Source organism: Choristoneura fumiferana, chromosome 14 (assembly GCF_025370935.1).
Source record: "Choristoneura fumiferana chromosome 14, NRCan_CFum_1, whole genome shotgun sequence".
Lineage (NCBI taxonomy): Eukaryota > Metazoa > Arthropoda > Insecta > Lepidoptera > Tortricidae > Choristoneura > Choristoneura fumiferana.
In genome coordinates this window covers 482097-503097 of record NC_133485.1, presented here as the reverse complement: position 1 = coordinate 503097, position 21001 = coordinate 482097, and the positions used below count along the sequence as shown (strand labels likewise).

Here is a 21001-nt window from a genome sequence, read left to right as displayed (position 1 = left end):
GTATTAATTAATTTCTTAATTTTACGCAGTTATGCCCGCACTGTCAGCATTATAATACAAAATGGCATGAAGGATAGATTCTCATGTTGATATGTTAGGTACAGCAGACCAAACCGCAAAATAAATAAACAAATAGCTCTATTTTATACAAGAAAAATAACAAAAAACGCCAAGCCTTCGGCACCGTTGTTGCTATGTTGCCTCATTAAAATTCTGTTGCCGCCTCGCAACGCAACGCAACTAGCTCCTGCGCGAAGGTCTCGCTAAACAACGATGCATTAACTTCGTACTTCAAATCAGACGTTAATTAATTCTAATAATTGAGTACCCGGTATAATTCGTTAAGAGTTCCGTGTATCCACCGTGTCAGTTCCAAATTAGTTCGATGGGTTCATTGACAGGAGTCATGTCCGACTGATTCATTACGTTTTACCACAATCCTTATACGAGTATGTAGTGGATACATGTAGGTGGGTAAAGAAAGATAAAGTAAAGGCACAGGTGATGTCAACCGTAAAGGACATCCGCGGGCCATCATTCAGGAGCCGTATCAAGGTTCAAGAACTCGTTGATTAACTGGTTCTGCCGGTCGACAACCTCGCACGTTGAACAGACCAACCACCCCGCAGTGAGATCAAAACAAGATCAAACGAAAACCTTTAGTGCAAGACGTAAAGTCCAATTAGTATCCGTTCTGAAAGAACCTAACGCATTCGCATTGCGATTTCCAAGCAAGGGAGTGTTGGCCATTGTTGTCTGCCTCCCCGGTCTTTGCCCTAAGTCTAGACACGGAATTTTGGAAAGTGTATGAGCCGGGTGCAGCGGCCCGGGCTGAGCCGGTCAACAACCGTCTACCGGTGCAGCGCCGGTCGATATCGCCCCGGAACGCCGTGAGTGCATCCGTGATCCCGTCGAGACGAGCTGACACGAGCCGTCGCCGAATGAAGTTGACATGTGTCGGATTGTTAAACTCACTCGGCAATAGATAGGTATTTACTGGCACGACGGACAAAGTACAAGTACAAGTACATTGTAATTGGACTATTTGTGAAACAAATTAAATTACGAACTCGTCAATAAAATGCAAAGTTAGATCGTGACTTAATTTCGAAATAAATTCTATACACATTGACAATTCTCGGCAACAATTCGTATTGTATCCGTCGATTGGTTGATTGGAATTCTAAGGCCGAAGGCAGCTTCTCGCGCTGACTCGGCGAAACAAAGATCGTGGGTCCGCTTGCGACATCCGAAAACGCCAGCTGTCACGTTTCTTCCCCATCGACATCCCAATATTATTGTCTACTCGAAACTTCCGTCATGCTGTTTAAATTTGAACTCAATGTATTAAATTAAACTTACGAAATTAAGCTTATTTAGACATTGGCATTTTGCCCCAAAGCTGCGACCAGCTGATTGTATAACGGAGCTATGTATAGCTGTGAATAGGTGTAATCAAATAATGGTTTTTGGGTAAACCTTTTCTAAAAACCATAATAATTTCGTGGTAAACGTATCGTGTGCCAGGAGTGTGTAGCAGTGGCGTGGCACTGTAAAGTCGACTCCCACCGGCTTGCTTAATTTTATTTTACGCGACGTCGTCAGTGTTGACTAGGGAAAGGTTATCTATACTATGAGGTGCTTCATCCGAAGATAAACTCACTCCCTTTTTTTCACTCTTGGATCGCCAAAACACAGTATTCACTCCACGCAAAGAACTGGTGTTTAGAGGCCAAACTTAAACCATCTGCAATGCGAAGAAATAAGAACCGTCTCCCAGACTTTGTTATTGTTACACATAGACTCAAAAAAACCAATGCGGTACCCGCCACATTCGCGCCGACTGTCGCACACCAAGACAATCGAGTTAGATCGGTATTAGGATTAATTGGTGTGAATTTCTTTTGAATCTATTTAATGAACTTTACTTCGCTTTGCTATGCCATTCTTGGAAGCTTAATAAATAAGCTAAATGGTTTTGCCTTCTTGTTGACGCACGCGACGGAGGTAAATCGCTTCGGTAAAACGTTCTTCAAAGAGACTGCTTTTTAGATCATTATACCTATTCTTTAGCAAAACCGTATAGCGGAATAACAGACATGTCTATTAATTTCGATATTACATGATAGTCGAGTGTATACCGGCTATTGATTGCGAGCATTTTTTTTATTCGACTGGATGGCAAACGAGCAAGTTGATCTCCTGATGGTAAGAGATCACCACCGCCCATAGACACATGCAACACCAGAGGGATTGCATATGCGTTGCCAACCTAGGGGCCTAAGATGGGATACCTCAAGTGCCAGTAATTTCACCGGCTGTCTTACTCACTACGCCGAAACAACAGTGCAAGCACTGCTGTTTCACGGCAGGATTAGCGAGCAAGATGGTGGTAGCAATCCGGGCGGACCTTGCACAAGGTCCTACCACCTGCAATAGCATTTGCCGCTCTGAATCAATAAATGTTGAATTTGAAATATACGAGTTATTCAATTAATTTGATAGGTTTTTGTGACTAGCATGTGAACATAATGGGTACAAGGTATATTTGATCATCAGTGTTTGATGTGGAATTTTAGCATGGTAAACAGTGTTCTAATGTTATACCAAACAAATTCAAAAGGGCCAAGAAAATTAATATTTAAGAAGATTAAGAGGTGGAAGTAATAGTGCTAGGGCAAGAGGTCCTGAGTGAAATTAAAATACAGCATGCCAACTCTAAAATACATAGTGGCAGTCAAAAATTTTCGTGAAAAACATTTTATTTTTATTTTATGCAAGCCTTTTTTGCTGCCTTTACTTGCATCTCAAGTCAATTCAATCACTAGAAGAGAGTGAAATTAGACTTGCGAGATTTCAATACCAAATAACAAACCACAATTTGCAAGTTAAAGAAAGGTCTCTGTAAAATACATCATTTGTGGTTCAAAATAGATATTTAGAATTAACTTTTCAGTATAAGGCTAACCACAAGTGTGTGATAATGAAGAGGCCTTTACGTAGCAGTGGGTGTGTGTGTGTCGTCCCAATAGTTAAGTCTTTAATTTTATACCATTAGCAATAGAGGTGACAGCAGGGTGCCAAGCACTCAGACCTTTATCTTATATTCTTTTTCTAGCTTTATCAAATCTTGCAATTTCATAACCAGCATAAACAATAGGCTCAAGGCTACTACATGTGCCTGGAGTCTGACCTTATCTGCTGATATGATAACCCCGTCTGCTGCAATAAGCGGGGCTGTTGGTGCAGGTTATGACAAGAACAGATTATTGTTTGGATAGACAATACTAATAATGCCAGCCATGTGTACTCATAACCATGGCCACTGTAACGTGGTGAATAACGTTGAGGTAAATATTACTTCCGTGTTTAGCGTGATATGCCGTTTGTGGTATTTTAATTATGAATGCCAGCCAATATTGAAGTAGAAAACGGTAAACAAGTTTTTTATCTCTATTAATTCCAGTGAAGGTTTTGCATGCAAATCTACTAGCAACGTACTGCCCTCTTAAGGCAAAAGGCGGTATCTAAAAAAAGCTTAAGACATTGTGTGTATACTGCCTTTTGTCTTAAGAGTGACCCATAGCAATGGTCAGGTTTACTTGCCCATTCAAAGAAACTGTGGCAAGATGCCTGTGGATAGTTAAGGTAGGCAACTCATCTTAGGACTATCTTCCCATTTTAAACCTTGCAAATCCTTGCATACTAAGTTTAGGACAAACAACTGAATAATCATCATCAATAATCATCAACTTTTCTGCGTTATGTTTCAAATTTTATGTGGTTCTCACAAGTTTAAAATGTGATACTACATAAATAATTCACCAATTCAGTCATGTTGCAGAGGTCCATAACCATATCAAGAGATTGCATTGCAACGAAATGCTGGATTTTCCTTGCAGGAGCAGCAAGATAAAAGGTTGTAGTTCTTTATTCAACAGACAGAGTAAGTCTTACACTAAAACATGTCATGTTCATTGTTCAATGTCAAGCCTAAATATTTCTTTAAATGAACTTGGTGGCTATGTGGAATGCCCATTGCAGAGTTGTTGTTTTCATATGCAAAAATAGGTGTTTTGACTAAGAGGAGCCAGTCAAATTATAATAAATTAGCTGTTTTCAATGTTAAGTTATTGGCTTATTGCAGTGATGGGTTAAGTACGGCCATGGGCCAACTCCAGCCAGCCAAGGAGTTTAAGCCGGCCCACCAAAGTACTTTCGAAATTAATAGTACCCATATGGCCTGCAATCAATAATATTATTTTGATGGCCCTCTACTTAATAATAAAAAAATAATAATATCGAATCAGTAATAGATGCACGGGTAAAGGAGGCAGCTAGACTAGCCAAGTAGTACAGAGTGGAGGTGAGGTGATTAAAAAATTCAAAACAAAATAATTTTGCCCACCACAGGCTAATTAAAACAATGATTTGCATCCATTTTTTGTTTTGCAATTCCAGAGAGATACATTTCAAGGGCAGAATTTGTAAGAGCTTGAATTATATTTCAAGCAATGCAATTCCTGAAAATGGCTCAGTTATCAAAAACTACTCTCAAAACCAGCATTCTTTATTGACAATTTACTAGTATTTTTCAGAGCAATTAATTACTATTAACAGTGAAGAACAATTCTTATGATATAACTATACTTCAAATTAATTATATTTCCTATTCATTTTACTAAATAAAATTATTCTTTCTTTCTGGTGTAATTTCCTTTTTCACAACATTGTATTTAGATAACTATTTGAATAAGTATTTGCTTGTAACTATTGATTCTGTTAATTATGAAATACTATTACTTATTCTTTATTCACAGCTGATCATGTTGATCTTACTTCCAAGTATACTGCACAAAACCTTTACCTACTTGCCCAAATTTCATTTGCCTGAATTTCACTTGCCATATCAACGTTTGCAATAATGCCATGCTGTTTTCAGGATTTTTTTAAATGTAATCTTATAGAATGCAGTAGGTTAGGTTAGTTTAATATCAACTCTGAAGAAAATACTATTTCAGAAATAAATTACTTTACGGCAAATAAAAATTATGGCAAACAATACATTATGGCATATGAAATACGGGCAAACGATAGAGAACCAAGAAAAAACTATCAAATAAAGACGTAGCATACCGAAGCTGTAACAATGGCATAATAATTAGCTTTTATGATCAGTATTCATGTATCCATTGTGGTAGTGGCATTGAATCCAACATGTCCCTCGCATTTGCCCGCTGTTTGAAGACAACCTACGCTTCTTCGCAACCATAATACGCGGAGAGCCGACGCAGGAATAGACCTTGTATGAATCCGACATTCCACGGCGATAACGACGTCAAACCAACCCAAACGCGCAGTTAATACGACTACGGACGTTCCCAATAAGAAATAGCACTCATAATATCCCTCAAACTCCACATTGATACAAACCATACGATCAGCTGATTTCTTTGTTTGACTGTCTACGACTATATCCGCTGCACCCAACTCAGCGAGCAGATTTATGACACGTCAGATATTCTATAACACAACTACGTAGTTACGCGTGTCGTCATACGAATCAGATTTAAGTGTAAAGTGTTTTAATGAAGTTTAGCGAGTTACTCAATCCATAAACAAACGAAAGTTCCTACCTTTGTAATGCACTCGAAGATTATTTTGCGACAGCCCGATGTAGCTGAACTTGTCCTTGGCACTCCATGATCGTGGCAATGGGGTTTCTTCTTCATTCACATTTGGATAAAGTAGTTTTAAACGGTCTACAGCTGTATCACTTTGCACTTGATTTTGGGAATCCATCGTTCCCCGTCCACTACCTACCGCAGCCATTTCTGATTTCCCATTCCCATCGGACAGTAATGTCAGTGACGTCACATCCATGCTTCTCAAGACTTTGTACAGGTGGCAGCACTGTAGCAACAGTGCTTGACGACGAGAAAGAAAACCGATTAATTAGCGAGAAAAACCGATAAATAATAAAGATTCCTGTACACGTGACTGACAAACCCATTAGGGTTATTTATAATTATATAAATTCAGGGAGCATAAATTATAATCACTCCATTCCATAAAAAGCTTCCGATTCTCTACACGAAAATACAGTAATTGTTTAGTTTGTTTAAGATAATTTAGCTCAGCTGGGCTACTACGAAACTCGAAACTCGAAGTTCGTATCGTACCGCCCCTCTCGCTCTCGTATTAAATAGTACAAGTGTCCGAGGGACCGCATGACACAAACTTCAAATTTCGAGTTTCGTAGTAGCCCAGCTGATTGAAAAGTTGGATGGAAGTACTAAAGAGAAAACTTTAACCTCCTTATTCATAAACTACAATCAAACCTATTTCAGTTAAAATGCCGCTAAAATTCGTTTGTCCTTATCTGTCTCTTCGACATTTGTATTTGTTAGAAAGGGGCAAAGCATTTGTTAGTTAACATAGGCTTGTTAAGTTTTATGAATAAGGGGGTAAATCGTTGTCTACAAAGAATTTGTCAGAAATAACTGTGCAGTTAAATACCAGTGCAATGCTAATGACTCATGAAGGCGCTTCGCTTACTACTATCAGATAGACTATCATCATTTCAATACCTAATTTAAGATAATCACTACAGAAACCAACCACTTCAAAATAACTCCTCGCATAGGCAAACAAATAGTTTAACTTTGTCCAACTTACTTACTTTATTATTTAAATATAAAATGTATTCTGCAAGCGTGAGAAATAGTACTCCAAAGTATTTGCAAGAAATTAACAGTAGGGTGTCTATGAAATTGAAAAAAGTTAAAAGAACGTGCAGTGAAATTTTAGAAACTCGGCAGTTATATGAAGATCAAGTACTGGAGGTAAAAAAACATTCGAGATTTCTGTGTACACTATTTTTTTTATCTATTTTATTACGTTTTTTTTACTTTTGTCCATTAACTTCTAGATTTATCAAGAAGCTTTCAATGAACTCATTCAGTACAGCGTCACATATTCCAGTACACTGATTAATATAAAACAAGCATATGATTCTGCTTTACAAATACGTGACGAGCGAATATCGCAATTTATTACTCAAGATGTAAGTAAAAAATGTTAGTATAATAAAATTCAAAATTAGTGCACAGTTTTTTTGCAGCTTTTTAAACAGTAGTTTAAACAACACTCTTTTAACGTCACTGTGACATTCAATGACATTATGACATTCACTTTTTTCCTATCATTTATTTTTGTTTACAATGTTCAATCAAATTAAACTTATCGCAATAAACGACTGATAATACTATATATACGGAAAGGCAAATTTATCTCCGCTCATTTGTGACCAGAAATTCAGGAAGTGAAGTAGTTTTTTTTACAAGACACGATTTTAGCGCGAGTAATGGCAGAGGTGTCGACGACCATTAAAGTTCTCGACGGAGGCTTTTCATCGCAGCTGTCGTGCCACGTCGGCGACAACGTCGACGGTGACCCACTGTGGACGGCGCGCTTCCTTCAGACCCGTCCCCTTGACGTCTTCAAAACCCATTATGACTTCCTCAAAGCTGGCTCCGACATCATTATGACTAATACCTACCAGGCCTCCGTCGGAGGGTTCGTCAAATACCTCGGTATCACCCCCGATGCGGGCTTAGAATTAATTAAAAGTGCCGTATCTCTTGCTAAAGAGGCCAGGGAAAAATATCTTAAGGAAAATACGAACGGTGACTCTGATCGCAATCCTCTTATCGCGGGGTCTATTGGCCCATATGGAGCGCATTTACACGACGGCTCGGAGTACAACGGTGCCTACGCCGACGCTACGCCCGCTGCGACCATCCGAGACTGGCACAGGCCGCGCCTTGAGGCTCTCATTGATTCAGGAGTAGATTTACTGGCCTTTGAGACTATTCCTTGCGAAAAAGAGGCCCTGGTGCTAGTTGAAATGTTGAAAGATTACCCTAGCATGAAAGCATGGCTGTCCTTTAGTTGTAAGGATGATAAACATATATCTCATGGAGATGAATTTCAAGCGGTTGCTAAGAAGTGTTATGACCTTAACCCAGAACAGATCTTGGCTGTCGGGGCCAATTGCACTGCCCCAGCTAACATCGCAGGCTTGCTAAGCGGTATCAATGATATTAGAGACCCCCATATACCACTCATTGTATATCCCAATTCAGGTGAAAAATATCATAAGGACTTAGGTTGGACAGAAGGTGACAAGCTCCAACAGTTGGACTGCTATGTTCATGGTTGGTTAGACTTAGGAGTTAGGTACATTGGTGGGTGCTGCCGGACATATGCTGAAGACATCAGGCGCATACACAAACAAGTACAGAGTTGGACTAATAAGAAGTAACATAGTAACTCAAAAAGAGCATCTAATCTCAAAGAGCTCTCTATTTGCACGGCCACAAGAATAGTGCTTATAAATGCCTTATTAAGTAATGCAGTAAATATTTGTAATGTACAGATACTGCATAATAACTTTGTTATCTTGACTGTATCAGTAAGAAGTATTATAATGTTAACAATTTTATGTTATTGGATTATTAAAAAACAATTTTATCAGAAGTAGCACCTTTTATTTACCTGAAGAATGTTCATGTTTCATGAATAAACAACAAAACTGTTATACATTCTATTAAAGTTATGTTTTTGTCTTACTGTAAAATAGTATTTATTTTTTTGGCAAAAACATAAAATACATAAGGCCTTATTCTAAAGTCTCTTATAATATTAATATTATGCACCCTGTAGGGTATATCCATAAGTATAGCCACAAATTCTCAGCAGCAAAAAATTTGGCCCACTCTCCATACAACATTACTTATTTCTGTATACATTTGAGGGCCAGATTTGCCGCTCAGTATAGTTGTGTGGAAATAAAAAATGTATACAGTACATGTACTACTTCTGTTTGCTCGTAGGTAACTAGCATGAATGACTGGGCCACAATCACCTTGTTTGTTTGTTTCTTAATAGATTATGTTATTTAGGAGTTAGTACAAAATAAACAGCAACACGTCACGCGACACGCGTTGCATTGGTGTCTTTCTTCGATTAGGTACTTTTATGTGCAAGGAACATTCCAGAAAGTGTTTGGCGTGTCGGCGCGGAAGCAGCGGCGGGACGAGAGGACCAAGTCGCTCGTGAAAGAAGTTGAAGACCTGCGGGAGCAGAACCTCAACTTGAAATTCGAAATATCCAAGTTGAAAAAAGACATAGGAAAGGTATTTTTACGATTAAGTGCATGTAAACGTTAACCGTGCCGTACCTATCTAGTCGTAGTTACCAGTAGTATTTTGTATTTGGCATGAACTTGCCATTACACTACTGTACTATATCATTATCAACTTCGAAGTCATAGTCAGACACAATAATCCCAGTTTAGACCTGCAACACAGAATACCTAGATGATAGTACCTACGTACAGTACCGGAGGAAGCTCAAAAGTCACTCAAAGGGCCATGGAGAGTTCTATACTTGGGGTTTCTCTGCGGGATATAATCTGAAATGATATCCGCAGTAGAAACATGTAGAACTAAGGTTACCGACATAGCCCGAAGAATTGGGCACAACACCGGTCTGAGTGGAGATCCTTAGGGGCCATGTCCAGCTGTGGACGTCTTTCGGCTGGCATGATGATGATGATGATGATGATGACGTACAGAACAAGTCCTGCAAGATGTACTTATTCAAAGTTTCAAAAATTGTAACCAGGCCTGGTCGCCAGCGTGGTGAGCAGCGAGCGTTTTCTCTGTGCAGTAAGTGCTGCTAAGTAAACATTGAACAGCGCGCGCCTCGGCCGCGCAATGAACAAAGAACACGCTCGCTGCGCTGCTTGCTCGCAGACGCCCAGTCCGCGGATTTAGGGTCTACGCTAGCTGACGCGGTTTGCACGAAGCGGGTGGACGCCTATTGAAATAGTTATTTGAGTCACAAGGGAGCAAAATGGTGTATTTACGGCGAGGGGTATATTGAATCCAGAATGTAGCGAAGGATTCTACAATAGAATCCTGAGCGTAGCGAGGGATTCTAAAGTAGAATCCTGAGCGTAATGAGGGATTCAAGTGTTAACGCCCAAGATGAAAATAATTTTGCTCCCGAGTCGCTCATACAACTTTTCACACCGTGCATTAAGAAACTTGAAAAAAATAAATTCTATGAGGGTGTGTGTCGCCTCATGAATGAATGAAAGAATAAATGTCACGAAAACACTTTAATTAATAAAAAAAAACAAAGGTAACACGTAGGTCACAGTTAAACCCTTATTTAAATAGCAAGCAACGATTTCGGTGCGAGTTAGCGCGCGCGCATATGAGTTACGAGCAACAAGCATCGGCCGCGGTGGTAAGGCAACTGGTGCGCAGCAGTTCGTGCTTGGAGCTCGGAACCGTGGAGTGCGAGCGCGACGGACATATCGTCCGCGCTATTCTTCCCTGAAGCGGGCTGGCAACTGCCGCGGGATGATCGCACATGAGGTAAGGTGCGCGTATTGTTGTGGTTTGCTATATGCTCCCCCTCTAGACCTGGAGAACGCCCTCGCTCCTGGTCTAGCACCTGATCAACCTTCAGTGGACGCCCACGTCTTCTTTTTGGAATGACAGGCCTGGGCGGACAGTCATTGTTACCCTGGTAGTGGGTAAGGTCTTGGGTGTGATATCTCCCTAAAATGAGAGAAGGGTGGTCGACACTTGTAATGGCGTACGAGGTCGGGCTTACTTTCTTCGCAATACGGTAAGGTCCGTCGCGGCGAGGAGAGAACTTAGCGGTGAGATCTTTGGACGCATTACTCAGCAGGTGTGATTTGACGAGCACTAAGTCGCCTACCTGAAATTCAACTGCAGGTCTGCGAGAAGCATCGGCGTACTCCTTCGTTTTATCCTGCTGGATTTCCACTCGTTCGCGAACAGCGGACAACGAATTCAAGAACTGCCTAAGATACGGAGTTACCTGAGGGATGAAGTTTTCTTTATCCAAAATTGCCCGATGGTCGTGAACAACTTCTGTGGGTGACCGCATCTCTCTACCGAAAGTTAAATAAGCTGGTGACCTACCTGTAGTGCGGCAGCGAAGGCTGTTAAGGGCGAAGCGGATCACTGGCAACTTTTTAGGCCATGAAGTATGGTCTCCCTCCACCAGCTGTGCCAGCATCGCTTTCATGTCGCGATTTTTCCGTTCTGCTGGATTCCCTTCTGGGTGATACAGTGGGACCAGATTTTGTTTAATGTCTAGGACGGTCATGCACTGGCGCATGACAGCAGATACGAACTGCACTCCGTTATCTGATACAATTCTTCTTGGCAGGCCGTATCTCAAAAAATATTCTTCGATGAGAATTTTAGCGCAGGCTTCAGCTGTTGCATTCTGTAGGGCGTAAAGTTCTACCCACCTTGTGGCAGTGTCCTCTACCAGAAGTATCCAGCGCTCCCCCTGGTCTCCTGTTGGTAACGGGCCGAATAGATCCATCGCCAACACTTCATTGCGTTGACTTAGAAGCGGCGTCTGTAAAAGACCCGGAGGCTTGGAATTTGTGGCCTTATAACGCTGACAATGTATGCAGGCTTTCACATAATCAGTAATTATCCTCCGCATACCTGTGAAATAATACAGCTGTGCCACCTTTTGATACGTCCTATCAATACCTGGGTGTCCGGCTGTTTCAGCATCGTGTAGCTCCTTTAATATTTCTGCAACCTGGCCTGTAGGGATTACTAACTGAGGACATTCGCTCTCAGCATCGGGGTTATAACGGAAAAGAACACCTTGATCCATGAGGTATCCACGTTCTAGCCATCTCTTGGCGGCAACCTCATCAGTACCTTCTATATCCTTGATGACCTTTTCCACCTCAGGGTCTGCTGTCTGTTCCTGGCGAAGCTGGCTGGGAGTCTTCGTGGGCAGGTCGCAGATGACCGAGCAGATGCCGCAGTTTTCGCGAGACTCGCCAGAGCAAACTGGTCTGCTTAGCGTGTCCGCCACGACGTTCGCCTTGCCTGGGGTGTATTGGAATCGGATGTCGAAGGATTGGAGCCTTAGGGCCCAACGTACTAACCTGCCGGCGGGTGATTTGAGTGAAAGCAGCCAGCGAAGAGGTTGATGGTCACTGCCAATGATGACTGGCTGGCCGTCGAGGTACGGGCGGAAGCGTTCCACCGCCCAAACAACAGCAAGTGCCTCCCGTTCCGTAGTGGAGTAATTGCGCTCTGCTGCGTTGAGGAGTCTGCTGGCGTACTCTATCGGCCTTTCCTCGTTCCCATCACCCTGTAGTAAAACCGCTCCTAGGGCGTAGTTACTTGCATCCGTACGCAGGATAAAAGGGCGACTGAAGTCAGCTTGTGTCAGTATAGGGGCTGTGGTGAGGAGACGCTTCAGCTCGATAAACGCTTGGGTCTGCTCTGAGCCCCAAATCCAGACTTGAGTTTTCCTGGTCAGACGTGTTAAAGGTTCAGCGACTTTGGAGAAATTTGGTATAAATTTTCTGAACCAAGAACACGTCTGCAGAAAGGTCCTCAGGTGCTTTAAAGTACCTGGCTCCTTCATCTCAAGTACAGCACTCACCTTCTCTGGGTCGGTGGAAACACCTTGCTGTGTTATAACGTGGCCGAGATATTTAACGCTTTCTCTAGCGAAGGCGCACTTCTCCCTATTTACGTGGAGGTTAAATTCAGCCAAACGTTTGAAAACTGCCTCGAGGTCCTGTAGATGGCGTTGGTAACCTTGAGAAATTACTAACAGGTCGTCTAAATACGCTAAAATAGTTACGTCTTGCAATGCTGAGCAGGCACGGAGGCGATCAATTAGACGCTGGAATGTCGCCGGGGCGTTCTTGAGTCCAAACGGCATCCTTTTAAATCGAAAGGTACCCAGGGGACACACAAAAGCTGTTTTGTCCCTGTCGGCTTCCGCTACCATTACCTGCCAGTATGATGAGCGCAGATCTAGCGTGCTCATGTAACAGTCCTGCTTCGTACTCTGCAGCAAATCGTCGATGCGCGGCATCGGGTAGGTGTCAGACTTTGTGATTGCATTTAAGCGCCGGTAGTCGACACAGAAACGAATACCACCATTTGCTTTCGGCACCATCAACGCAGGTGAACTCCATGCCGATTCGCAATCCTCAATGATGTCATCTGCCAACATCTGATCAATTTCCTTCTTCATCAGCTCCTTCTTCGCCGGATTGAGACGATAAGGCGGTACAGATATTGGAGGATGCTCACCTGTTTCGATGCGATGCTCTGCATAAGGTGTCGGAGCTCCCCCTGCTTTAAACACGTGGGCGTGTCTGGTGAGGACGTCAGCGAGGGCTTGCCGCTCAGCTGGTTTAAGGTGAACGCCCTCGTCATCCCTTAGGACATCAGTAGCAGCACAGGACACGTTCCGCGAGGGAGATTCAAAACATAAGTTATACTGAACCGTATTGTTACCGCTAAAATACCATATTTCCCTGTGAAAATCGATGACCACTCCTGCAGCGGTGATAAAATCGATACCTAATAACGTCTCGTTATTAGTTGCATCCGGAAAAATTAAAAACGGAACTGTTACCACTTCTCGTTCTAGTCGCACCTGTAACTTTGTAGTTAGCACCTCCATCGTTTTCACTACCCCGTCAGCAAGCTTAACATTTTGTGTTACGGCACGGAGCGGATGGTTATAGCGTAGAAGGAGAGCATATAGAGTGTGACCGGCAATGCAGTGTTTAGCGGCGGTATCTATCAAAGCCGTACCGTTTATTCCCAAAATTTCAATTTTGAAAATAGGGCGCGAATCTCGTCCCGCGTGACTGTTGCATCCGCTTATCGAAATTACATCGTTTTTTGTTTGCACAGAATTCGTGAAATTATACTTTTCACACTCACATAGAATTTTAGGTACAGATGGTAAACATAAACATTTCGTTTCAAATGATAAACATAAACATTTCGTTTCAAATGGTAAACATAAACATTTCGAACTTATAGTGTCGCATGCAGTAATATGAGTGTTAATGCTCTGGTAACAAATGTCATTATTATCTGTTACGCAACTACTCAAATTATTATAATTTTGAAATAGGCTCCGATCATTATTGCATGCGTCACTAGTAGGCGAGTAGGTATTCGGCGAACTAATTTTTGAGCAATCGACTTTTGCATTCGAATACCTATTCGATGATTGAATAAACATGTTTGACGTTGTACGAGGATTATTACTGTCCTTAAGCATTTCACTAGAACACGGCTGTGACTCGACACTATAAAAGCTTTGCTCACTCTTATCACTATCACTGATACCGCGCCTATCGACAGAGTTATTATTAAAAGTTGGCTCACCTAGGTTCATAAGCTTACGGCATTGGTCCTTGGTGTGTCCATACTTTCTGCAGTATGCGCAGATGGGGCGTTGCTTCTTCGTAGTCGTGTCAGCCGGCGCGGCACAGGCGCCTTGCACGGAGGCCGTTGTAGCGTGAGGTGGCAGGCGCAGCGGCGGCGGGCGCGGCGGCAGCGCGCGGCCCGGGGTGTTCGCGCCCGGGGTGTTCGCGCCTGGGGTGTTCGCGCCCAGCGCGTACGGCGGCGCGCTGTCAGCGGCGGGCGCGCGCGCGGCGGCCGTGCCCGCGGGGGCAGCGGGGGGCGCGCGCGTGCTCGGGCGGCCGCGCGGCCCGAGACCTGCGCGGCCGTCTTCGTCTCGTCGAACGAGTCCTCGACGTCTCTTGCACGGCGCAGAAGATCTTTAAAAGTCGTGAAGTCCTCTCGTCGTATTCTCTTTCTGATTCTACTGTTGAGGAGCCCGTACGTCATGTCTAATTGGGCCCTCTCCGACACGTCTCCCACTGGGAGTCGGGCGAGGTGGGACCGTATCCGCGCCACAAACACGTCGGTGTTTTCATTCCCCTGGCTATGTGAAAATATCTCTATATATATTTTGTGGGGCGGGCGGCGGTCACCGTAGGCACTGATTAGGTTCTCTTTTGCTTGAGACCACGTCGATATTTGGTATTTTATACCCTGCCACCATGTGGCGGCTTCTTCCTTTAGGAGATATGCTAAGCCGCGTATGATGTTGGCATCTGAGACACACGCGCACTCGCTGTACGCCTCCACGGCGTCCACGAACGCCTCTACTGATTCCTGCTTACCGGAGAAGGTGGCTTTACAACCGGTGAGTGTGCCTTGGTTCCAGGGCGTTTGTATCGGCGTCGAAGCGTTCACGCGAGTCACCGAGCTCAATACTTCTCTAAGCGCCTCGGTCTGAGACCGTTGCAATGCCTCGATTATAGTGTGCACACTTTCGCTCGAAAACATTGTCCCGTCGGCCGTTTGACGTGGCGTGGAAAAAGAGTCGCCGGCGTCGGCGCCATTTTCGATATTGTCGTTGGCGTCGGTCGGGTGTGGCGAATTAGATCGCGCATCGTCGCGGCGATCTAAACTTCGCGTTCCACTTCTTGTCGTCGGCATTTTGTTACACACGCGGAAAAGAAAGAATACGTTCTTTCACTGCACCACTAGAAATTGTCACTTGAAACGTTGGAGCGCCATATATGAGGGTGTGTGTCGCCTCATGAATGAATGAAAGAATAAATGTCACGAAAACACTTTAATTAATAAAAAAAACAAAGGTAACACGTAGGTCACAGTTAAACCCTTATTTAAATAGCAAGCAACGATTTCGGTGCGAGTTAGCGCGCGCGCATATGAGTTACGAGCAACAAGCATCGGCCGCGGTGGTAAGGCAACTGGTGCGCAGCAGTTCGTGCTTGGAGCTCGGAACCGTGGAGTGCGAGCGCGACGGACATATCGTCCGCGCTATTCTTCCCTGAAGCGGGCTGGCAACTGCCCGCGGGATGATCGCACATGAGGTAAGGTGCGCGTATTGTTGTGGTTTGCTATAATTTATATATTTATTTATTAAAGAACAACCAGCATAGAAAATGGCGTGGCTTTCCAATTGTCAACTTCAAAAAATGGCATTTGCAATAAAACACTTAGAAAAGCCTTGAACAGAAAAGTTGCACTTTGCTCCCTCTCGTCAACTTTTCTGAAGGAGAGGTGTGAAAAATATGGAGCATGAGCAGCGCTAACTGCACGTGTCTCGTGCGATCGCAGCGCAGGCGTACGCCTGCAGGGCTACTACGAAACTCGAAGTTCGTGTCGTGCGGTCCCTCTCGCTCTCGTATTAAATAGTATAAGCATCAGAAGGACCGCACGACACGAAATTCGAGTTTCGAGTTTCGTATAGTAGCACTGCTGACCCGTCCGTCCGCGCTATAGTTTAGTTAGGTACCGTAGGCCCTTAAGGGTCAGTTTCATTGGTCTATAACTCGGTCGATACAGCGTGCGATGTCTCCCGGCAGGCGGTGAGTAAACGACAAGTGAAACTCATGAGTCGATAAACTCGGTCGGTCGACATACAGTGCGGTGACTCGCCCCGCAACACGAATGCGGCCCTATGGTGTCCATTATGTATGGATATCTCCTGTACCCGCATGCGGGCCCTATCGACCAATGAAACAGCCTTTAGAATGACGCTTTAGGTATCGGCACTTATATTTAGATGAAGGACGAGCAGTTCTCGGAGTACCTGTCGCTGGCGCGCGAGCGGGACGCGCGCTACACGCTGTACTTCGAGAACCTGGCGCTGCAGCTGCGTCTGCGCGAGCTGAGCGGGGGCGCGCCGCCCGCCGCCGACGGCTACGCAGACCCCGCCGTGCTGCGCCTCGCGCTGGACCGCTGCAGGTGGGCTGTTGCAGCCCGCAGCAGTGGCGTAGCGTAGTGGATGCGGGGAGGGGGGGTGAGCCGCCCCGGGCGGCAATTTTGAGGGGGCGGCGAAATTCCATAATAAATAATACTGAATACGTCTTGATAATTTTCACAATTTTATCGCACCTACGATTCGGACTGTTTAGAATGAGCATTTTCCATTACTTATACTGTGACGAAATCGGGGAATCCCCTTTCTATTAGTTTGCTGTAGGCTTATTATAGAGGCTCTACATACGTTCTGCTGTGCGCCTGTGACGCATATTGAATAACATAGTACGTAGGTACTATATATAGTCTTAATTATACATTAACCTTTAATGCTTTGCCTACTAAACTCAAATTTCAGCTTCATAAATATGTTCCTATGTTATTTGTATCTATGTTGTAGGTAACTACAGATAAATAAAAATAAGTACCCAAGTTGTTAAGTTGTGGCTACATGGGCATACGCAGGGGGGCAGGGGAGGGCAGCTGCCCCCCCTGGAAATTGTATGTTCTACAATATATTATGCCCCGTTTACTTATGAAGCAGGATCCCTTGCGGGTGTTTGCCCTACACACTACATAACCTTGTGTTTCATGTAGGTGTCTTTGTGTAGTGCGTATGACAAAACAAGCGCGGGCGATCTGACCTAAAAAATCTGACTTCCCCCCCCCTACGCCAGAAGCTGGGTACGCCCCTGTGTAGCTATGCTTTATCATGGTATTCTAATTCTTTCTACTAACTAAGTACGAATGAAGTCTATGCAAGTAACTGATTAGTTGTGAAATTAAATTACTCCGTTGACTTACGTGACATTTTATCTAAAAGGAACACGCGCCGGCCATCGAGGGACGGTGTTGAATAGGTATAATGTCGAAATTTAACGACGTTAAGCCAAGTTTAGACTTGCAAGAAAAATCGTGCAAGTTACATTAAGTACCTACATGGCGGCGTTCGATTGACCACTACTAACTCGTTGGCTTTACGGCCTCGCAATGTAATGCAACTTGCACGATTTTTCTTGCAAGTCTAACGTCGGCTTTATACCTAGGGTGTAAACACACGTTCTCCAAAGACGTTGCGTAGAAAAACATAGATTTTAATTTTTTTATTATAATTTGCATTTAGTACCGTTGTTACCGTTTGCAGTTTGTTGTGTAGCCCTGCTGACCGCCTTGGCGCCGAGACAGGATGCCAATACTTACATCCTCGTCTCGTCTAAGATGAGTGTGTAGGTTACCTTAAGTTAGTACCGTTTGTGTAGATATAATTTGAAGAAAACATTCCCACAGAGAACAGCTGTCGTCGACGCAGCGCGACCTGGCCAAGATGACCGATGAGTATTCGGAGACGGTGCCGCGGCGCGAGTTCGACTGCCTCGAGAACAAGGCTAACGAGCTGGGAAAAGAGGTCGAGCAGCTGCAGGCCGAGCTGGCCGCCGTCAGAGACAAGTGCCAGCGGGCGCTCGGTAAGCTGGGGAGGGAGGGGAAGGGAGTAGACCCTTGGGAACAAGTCCTGCGACCTGAGCAGGGAGGGAGCGCTGCAGGATTAGCTGGCCCGTCAGAGACAAGTGCCAGCGGGCGCTCGGTAAGCTGGGGAGGGAGGGGGAGGGAGTAGACCCTTGGGAACAAGTCCTGCGACCTGAGCAGGGAGGGAGCGCTGCAGGCCGAGCTGGCCGCCGTCAGAGACAAGTGCCAGCGGGCGCTCGGTAAGCTGGGGAGGGAGGGAGAGGGAGTAGACCCTTGGGAACAAGTCCTGCAACCTGAGCAGGGAGGGAGCGCTGCAGGATTAGCTGGCCGCCGTCAGAGACAAGTGCCAGCGGGCGCTCGGTAAGCTGGGGAGGGAGGGGGAGGGAGTAGACCCTTGGAACAAGTCCTGCGACCTGAGCAGGGAGGGAGCGCTGCAGGATTAGCTGGCCGCCGTCAGAGACAAGTGCCAGCGGGCGCTCGTAAGCTGGGGAGGGAGGGGAAAGGGAGTAGACCCTTGGGAACAAGTCCTGCGACCTGAGCAGGGAGGGAGCGCTGCAGGCCGAGCTGGCCGCCGTCAGAGACAAGTGCCAGCGGGCGCTCGGTAAGCTGGGGAGGGAGGGGGAGGGAGTAGACCCTTGGGAACAAGTCCTGCGACCTGAGCAGGGAGGGAGCGCTGCAGGCCGAGCTGGCCGCCGTCAGAGACAAGTGCCAGCGGGCGCTCGGTAAGCTGGGGAGGGAGGGGGAGGGAGTAGACCCTTGGGAACAAGTCCTGCGACCTGAGCAGGGAGGGAGCGCTGCAGGCCGAGCTGGCCGCCGTCAGAGACAAGTGCCAGCGGGCGCTCGGTAAGCTGGGGAGGGAGGGGGAGGGAGTAGACCCTTGGGAACAAGTCCTGCGACCTGAGCAGGGAGGGAGCGCTGCAGGATTAGCTGGCCGCCGTCAGAGACAAGTGCCAGCGGGCGCTCGGTAAGCTGGGGAGGGAGGGGGAGGGAGTAGACCCTTGGGAACAAGTCCTGCGACCTGAGCAGGGAGGGAGCGCTGCAGGATTAGCTGGCCGCCGTCAGAGACAAGTGCCAGCGGCGCTCGGTAAGCTGGGGAGGGAGGGGGAGGGAGTAGACCCATGGGAACAAGTCCTGCGACCTGAGCAGGGAGGGAGCGCTGCAGGATTAGCTGGCCGCCGTCAGAGACAAATGACAGCGGGCGCTCGGTAAGCTGGGGAGGGAGGGAGAGGGAGTAGACCCTTGGGAACAAGTCCTGCGACCTGAGCAGGGAGGGAGCGCTGCAGGATTAGCTGGCCGCCGTCAGAGACAAGTGCCAGCGGGCGCTCGGTAAGCTGGGGAGGGAGGGGGAGGGAGTAGACCCTTGGGAACAAGTCCTGCGACCTGAGCAGGGAGGGAGCGCTGCAGGATTAGCTGGCCGCCGTCAGAGACAAGTGCCAGCGGGCGCTCGGTAAGCTGGGGAGGGAGGGGGAGGGAGTAGACCCTTGGGAACAAGTCCTGCGACCTGAGCAGGGAGGGAGCGCTGCAGGATTAGCTGGCCGCCGTCAGAGACAAGTGCCAGCGGGCGCTCGGTAAGCTGGGAGGAGGGGGAGGGAGTAGACCTTGGGAACAAGTCCTGCGACCTGAGCAGGGAGGGAGCGCTGCAGGATTAGCTGGCCGCCGTCAGAGACAATGATGCGGGCGCTCGGTAAGCTGGGCAGGGAGGAGAGGGAGTAGACCCTTGGGAACAAGTCCTGCGACCTGAGCAGGAGGGAGCGCTGCAGGATTAGCTGGCCGCCGTCAGAGACAAGTGCAGCGGGCGCTCGGTAAGCTGGGGAGGGAGGGGGAGGGAGTAGACCCTTGGGAACAAGTCCTGCGACCTGAGCAGGGAGGGAGCGCTGCAGGATTAGCTGGCCGCCGTCAGAGACAAGTGCCAGCGGGCGCTCGTAAGCTGGGGAGGGAGGGGGAGGGAGTAGACCTTGGGAACAAGTCCTGCGACCTGAGCAGGGAGGGAGCGCTGCGGATTAGCTGGCCGCCGTCAGAGACAAGTGCCAGCGGGCGCTCGAAGCTGGGGAGGGAGAGGGAGGGAGTAGACCCATGGGAACAAGTCCTGCGACCTGAGCAGGGAGGGAGCGCTGCAGGATTAGCTGGCCGCGTCAGAGACAAATGACAGCGGGCGCTCGGTAAGCTGGGGAGGGAGGGAGAGGGAGTAGACCCTTGGAACAAGTCCTGCGACCTGAGCAGGGAGGGAGCGCTGCAGGATTAGCTGGCCGCCGTCAGAGACAAGTGCCAGCGGGCGCTCGGTAAGCTGGGAGGGAGGGGGAGGAGTAGACCCTTGGGAACAAGTCCTGCGACCTGAGCAGGAGGGAGCGCTGCAGGATTAGCTGGCCGCCGTCAGAGACAAGTGCCAGCGGGCGCTCGGTAAGCTGGGGAGGGAGGGGGAGGGAGTAGACCCTTGGAACAAGTCCTGCGACCTGAGCAGGGAGGGAGCGCTGCAGGATTAGCTGGCGCGTCAGAGACAAGTGCCAGCGGGCGCTCGTAAGCTGGGGAGGGAGAGGGAGGGAGTAGACCCATGGGAACAAGTCTGCGACCTGAGCAGGGAGGGAGCGCTGCAGGATTAGCTGGCCGCCGTCAGAGACAAATGACAGCGGGCCGCTCGTAGCTGGGGAGGGAGGGAGAGGGAGTAGACCCTTGGGAACAAGTCCTGCGACCTGAGCAGGGAGGGAGCGCTGCAGGATTAGCTGGCCGCCGTCAGAGACAAGTGCCAGCGGGCGCTCGGTAAGCTGGGAGGGAGGGGAGGGAGTAGACCCTTGGGAACAAGTCCTGCGACCTGAGCATGGAGGGAGCGCTGCAGGATT

The 21001-nt window shown here is 46.8% G+C and overlaps 4 protein-coding genes across 9 annotated transcripts in view; 2 read left to right on the top strand and 2 right to left on the bottom strand.

Moving 5' to 3' along the window:
* RanBPM (Ran-binding protein M) overlaps positions 1-5884 on the bottom strand; it is a 41981-nt gene extending 36097 nt beyond the window's left edge. For 2 of the 5 annotated variants that reach the window (XM_074097023.1, XM_074097027.1), the window contains exon 1: positions 5637-5884. In XM_074097023.1, the coding sequence (XP_073953124.1) occupies positions 5637-5883 (247 nt within the window). In that variant the 5' untranslated portion in view covers position 5884. The remainder of the gene's footprint in view (positions 1-5636) is intronic. The other 3 variants (XM_074097024.1, XM_074097026.1, XM_074097028.1) reach the window with 3 other exon arrangements.
* Positions 5885-6561: 677 nt separating this feature from the next.
* LOC141434581 (translin-associated factor X-interacting protein 1-like) overlaps positions 6562-21001 on the top strand; it is a 33956-nt gene continuing 19516 nt past the window's right edge. Inside the window, exons 1-5 of one of the 2 annotated variants that reach the window (XM_074096999.1) lie at positions 6562-6845; positions 6932-7066; positions 9063-9200; positions 16507-16688; positions 17991-18166. In XM_074096999.1, the coding sequence (XP_073953100.1) occupies positions 6702-6845; positions 6932-7066; positions 9063-9200; positions 16507-16688; positions 17991-18166 (775 nt within the window). In that variant the 5' untranslated portion in view covers positions 6562-6701. The remainder of the gene's footprint in view (positions 6846-6931; positions 7067-9062; positions 9201-16506; positions 16689-17990; positions 18167-21001) is intronic. The other variant, XM_074097000.1, reaches the window with a different exon arrangement.
* On the top strand, positions 7182-8541 carry LOC141434582 (betaine-homocysteine S-methyltransferase-like). Its single transcript, XM_074097001.1, has one exon. It carries the CDS (start codon positions 7367-7369, stop codon positions 8324-8326), a length of 960 nt encoding a protein of 319 aa, XP_073953102.1. The 5' UTR covers positions 7182-7366; the 3' UTR covers positions 8327-8541.
* Positions 10273-15846, bottom strand: LOC141434895 (uncharacterized). The gene is made up of 2 exons (XM_074097383.1): positions 14598-15846; positions 10273-14556 (listed from the first exon to the last, which is right to left on the bottom strand). Exons 1-2 carry the CDS (start codon positions 15408-15410, stop codon positions 10273-10275), a joined length of 5097 nt encoding a protein of 1698 aa, XP_073953484.1. The 5' UTR covers positions 15411-15846.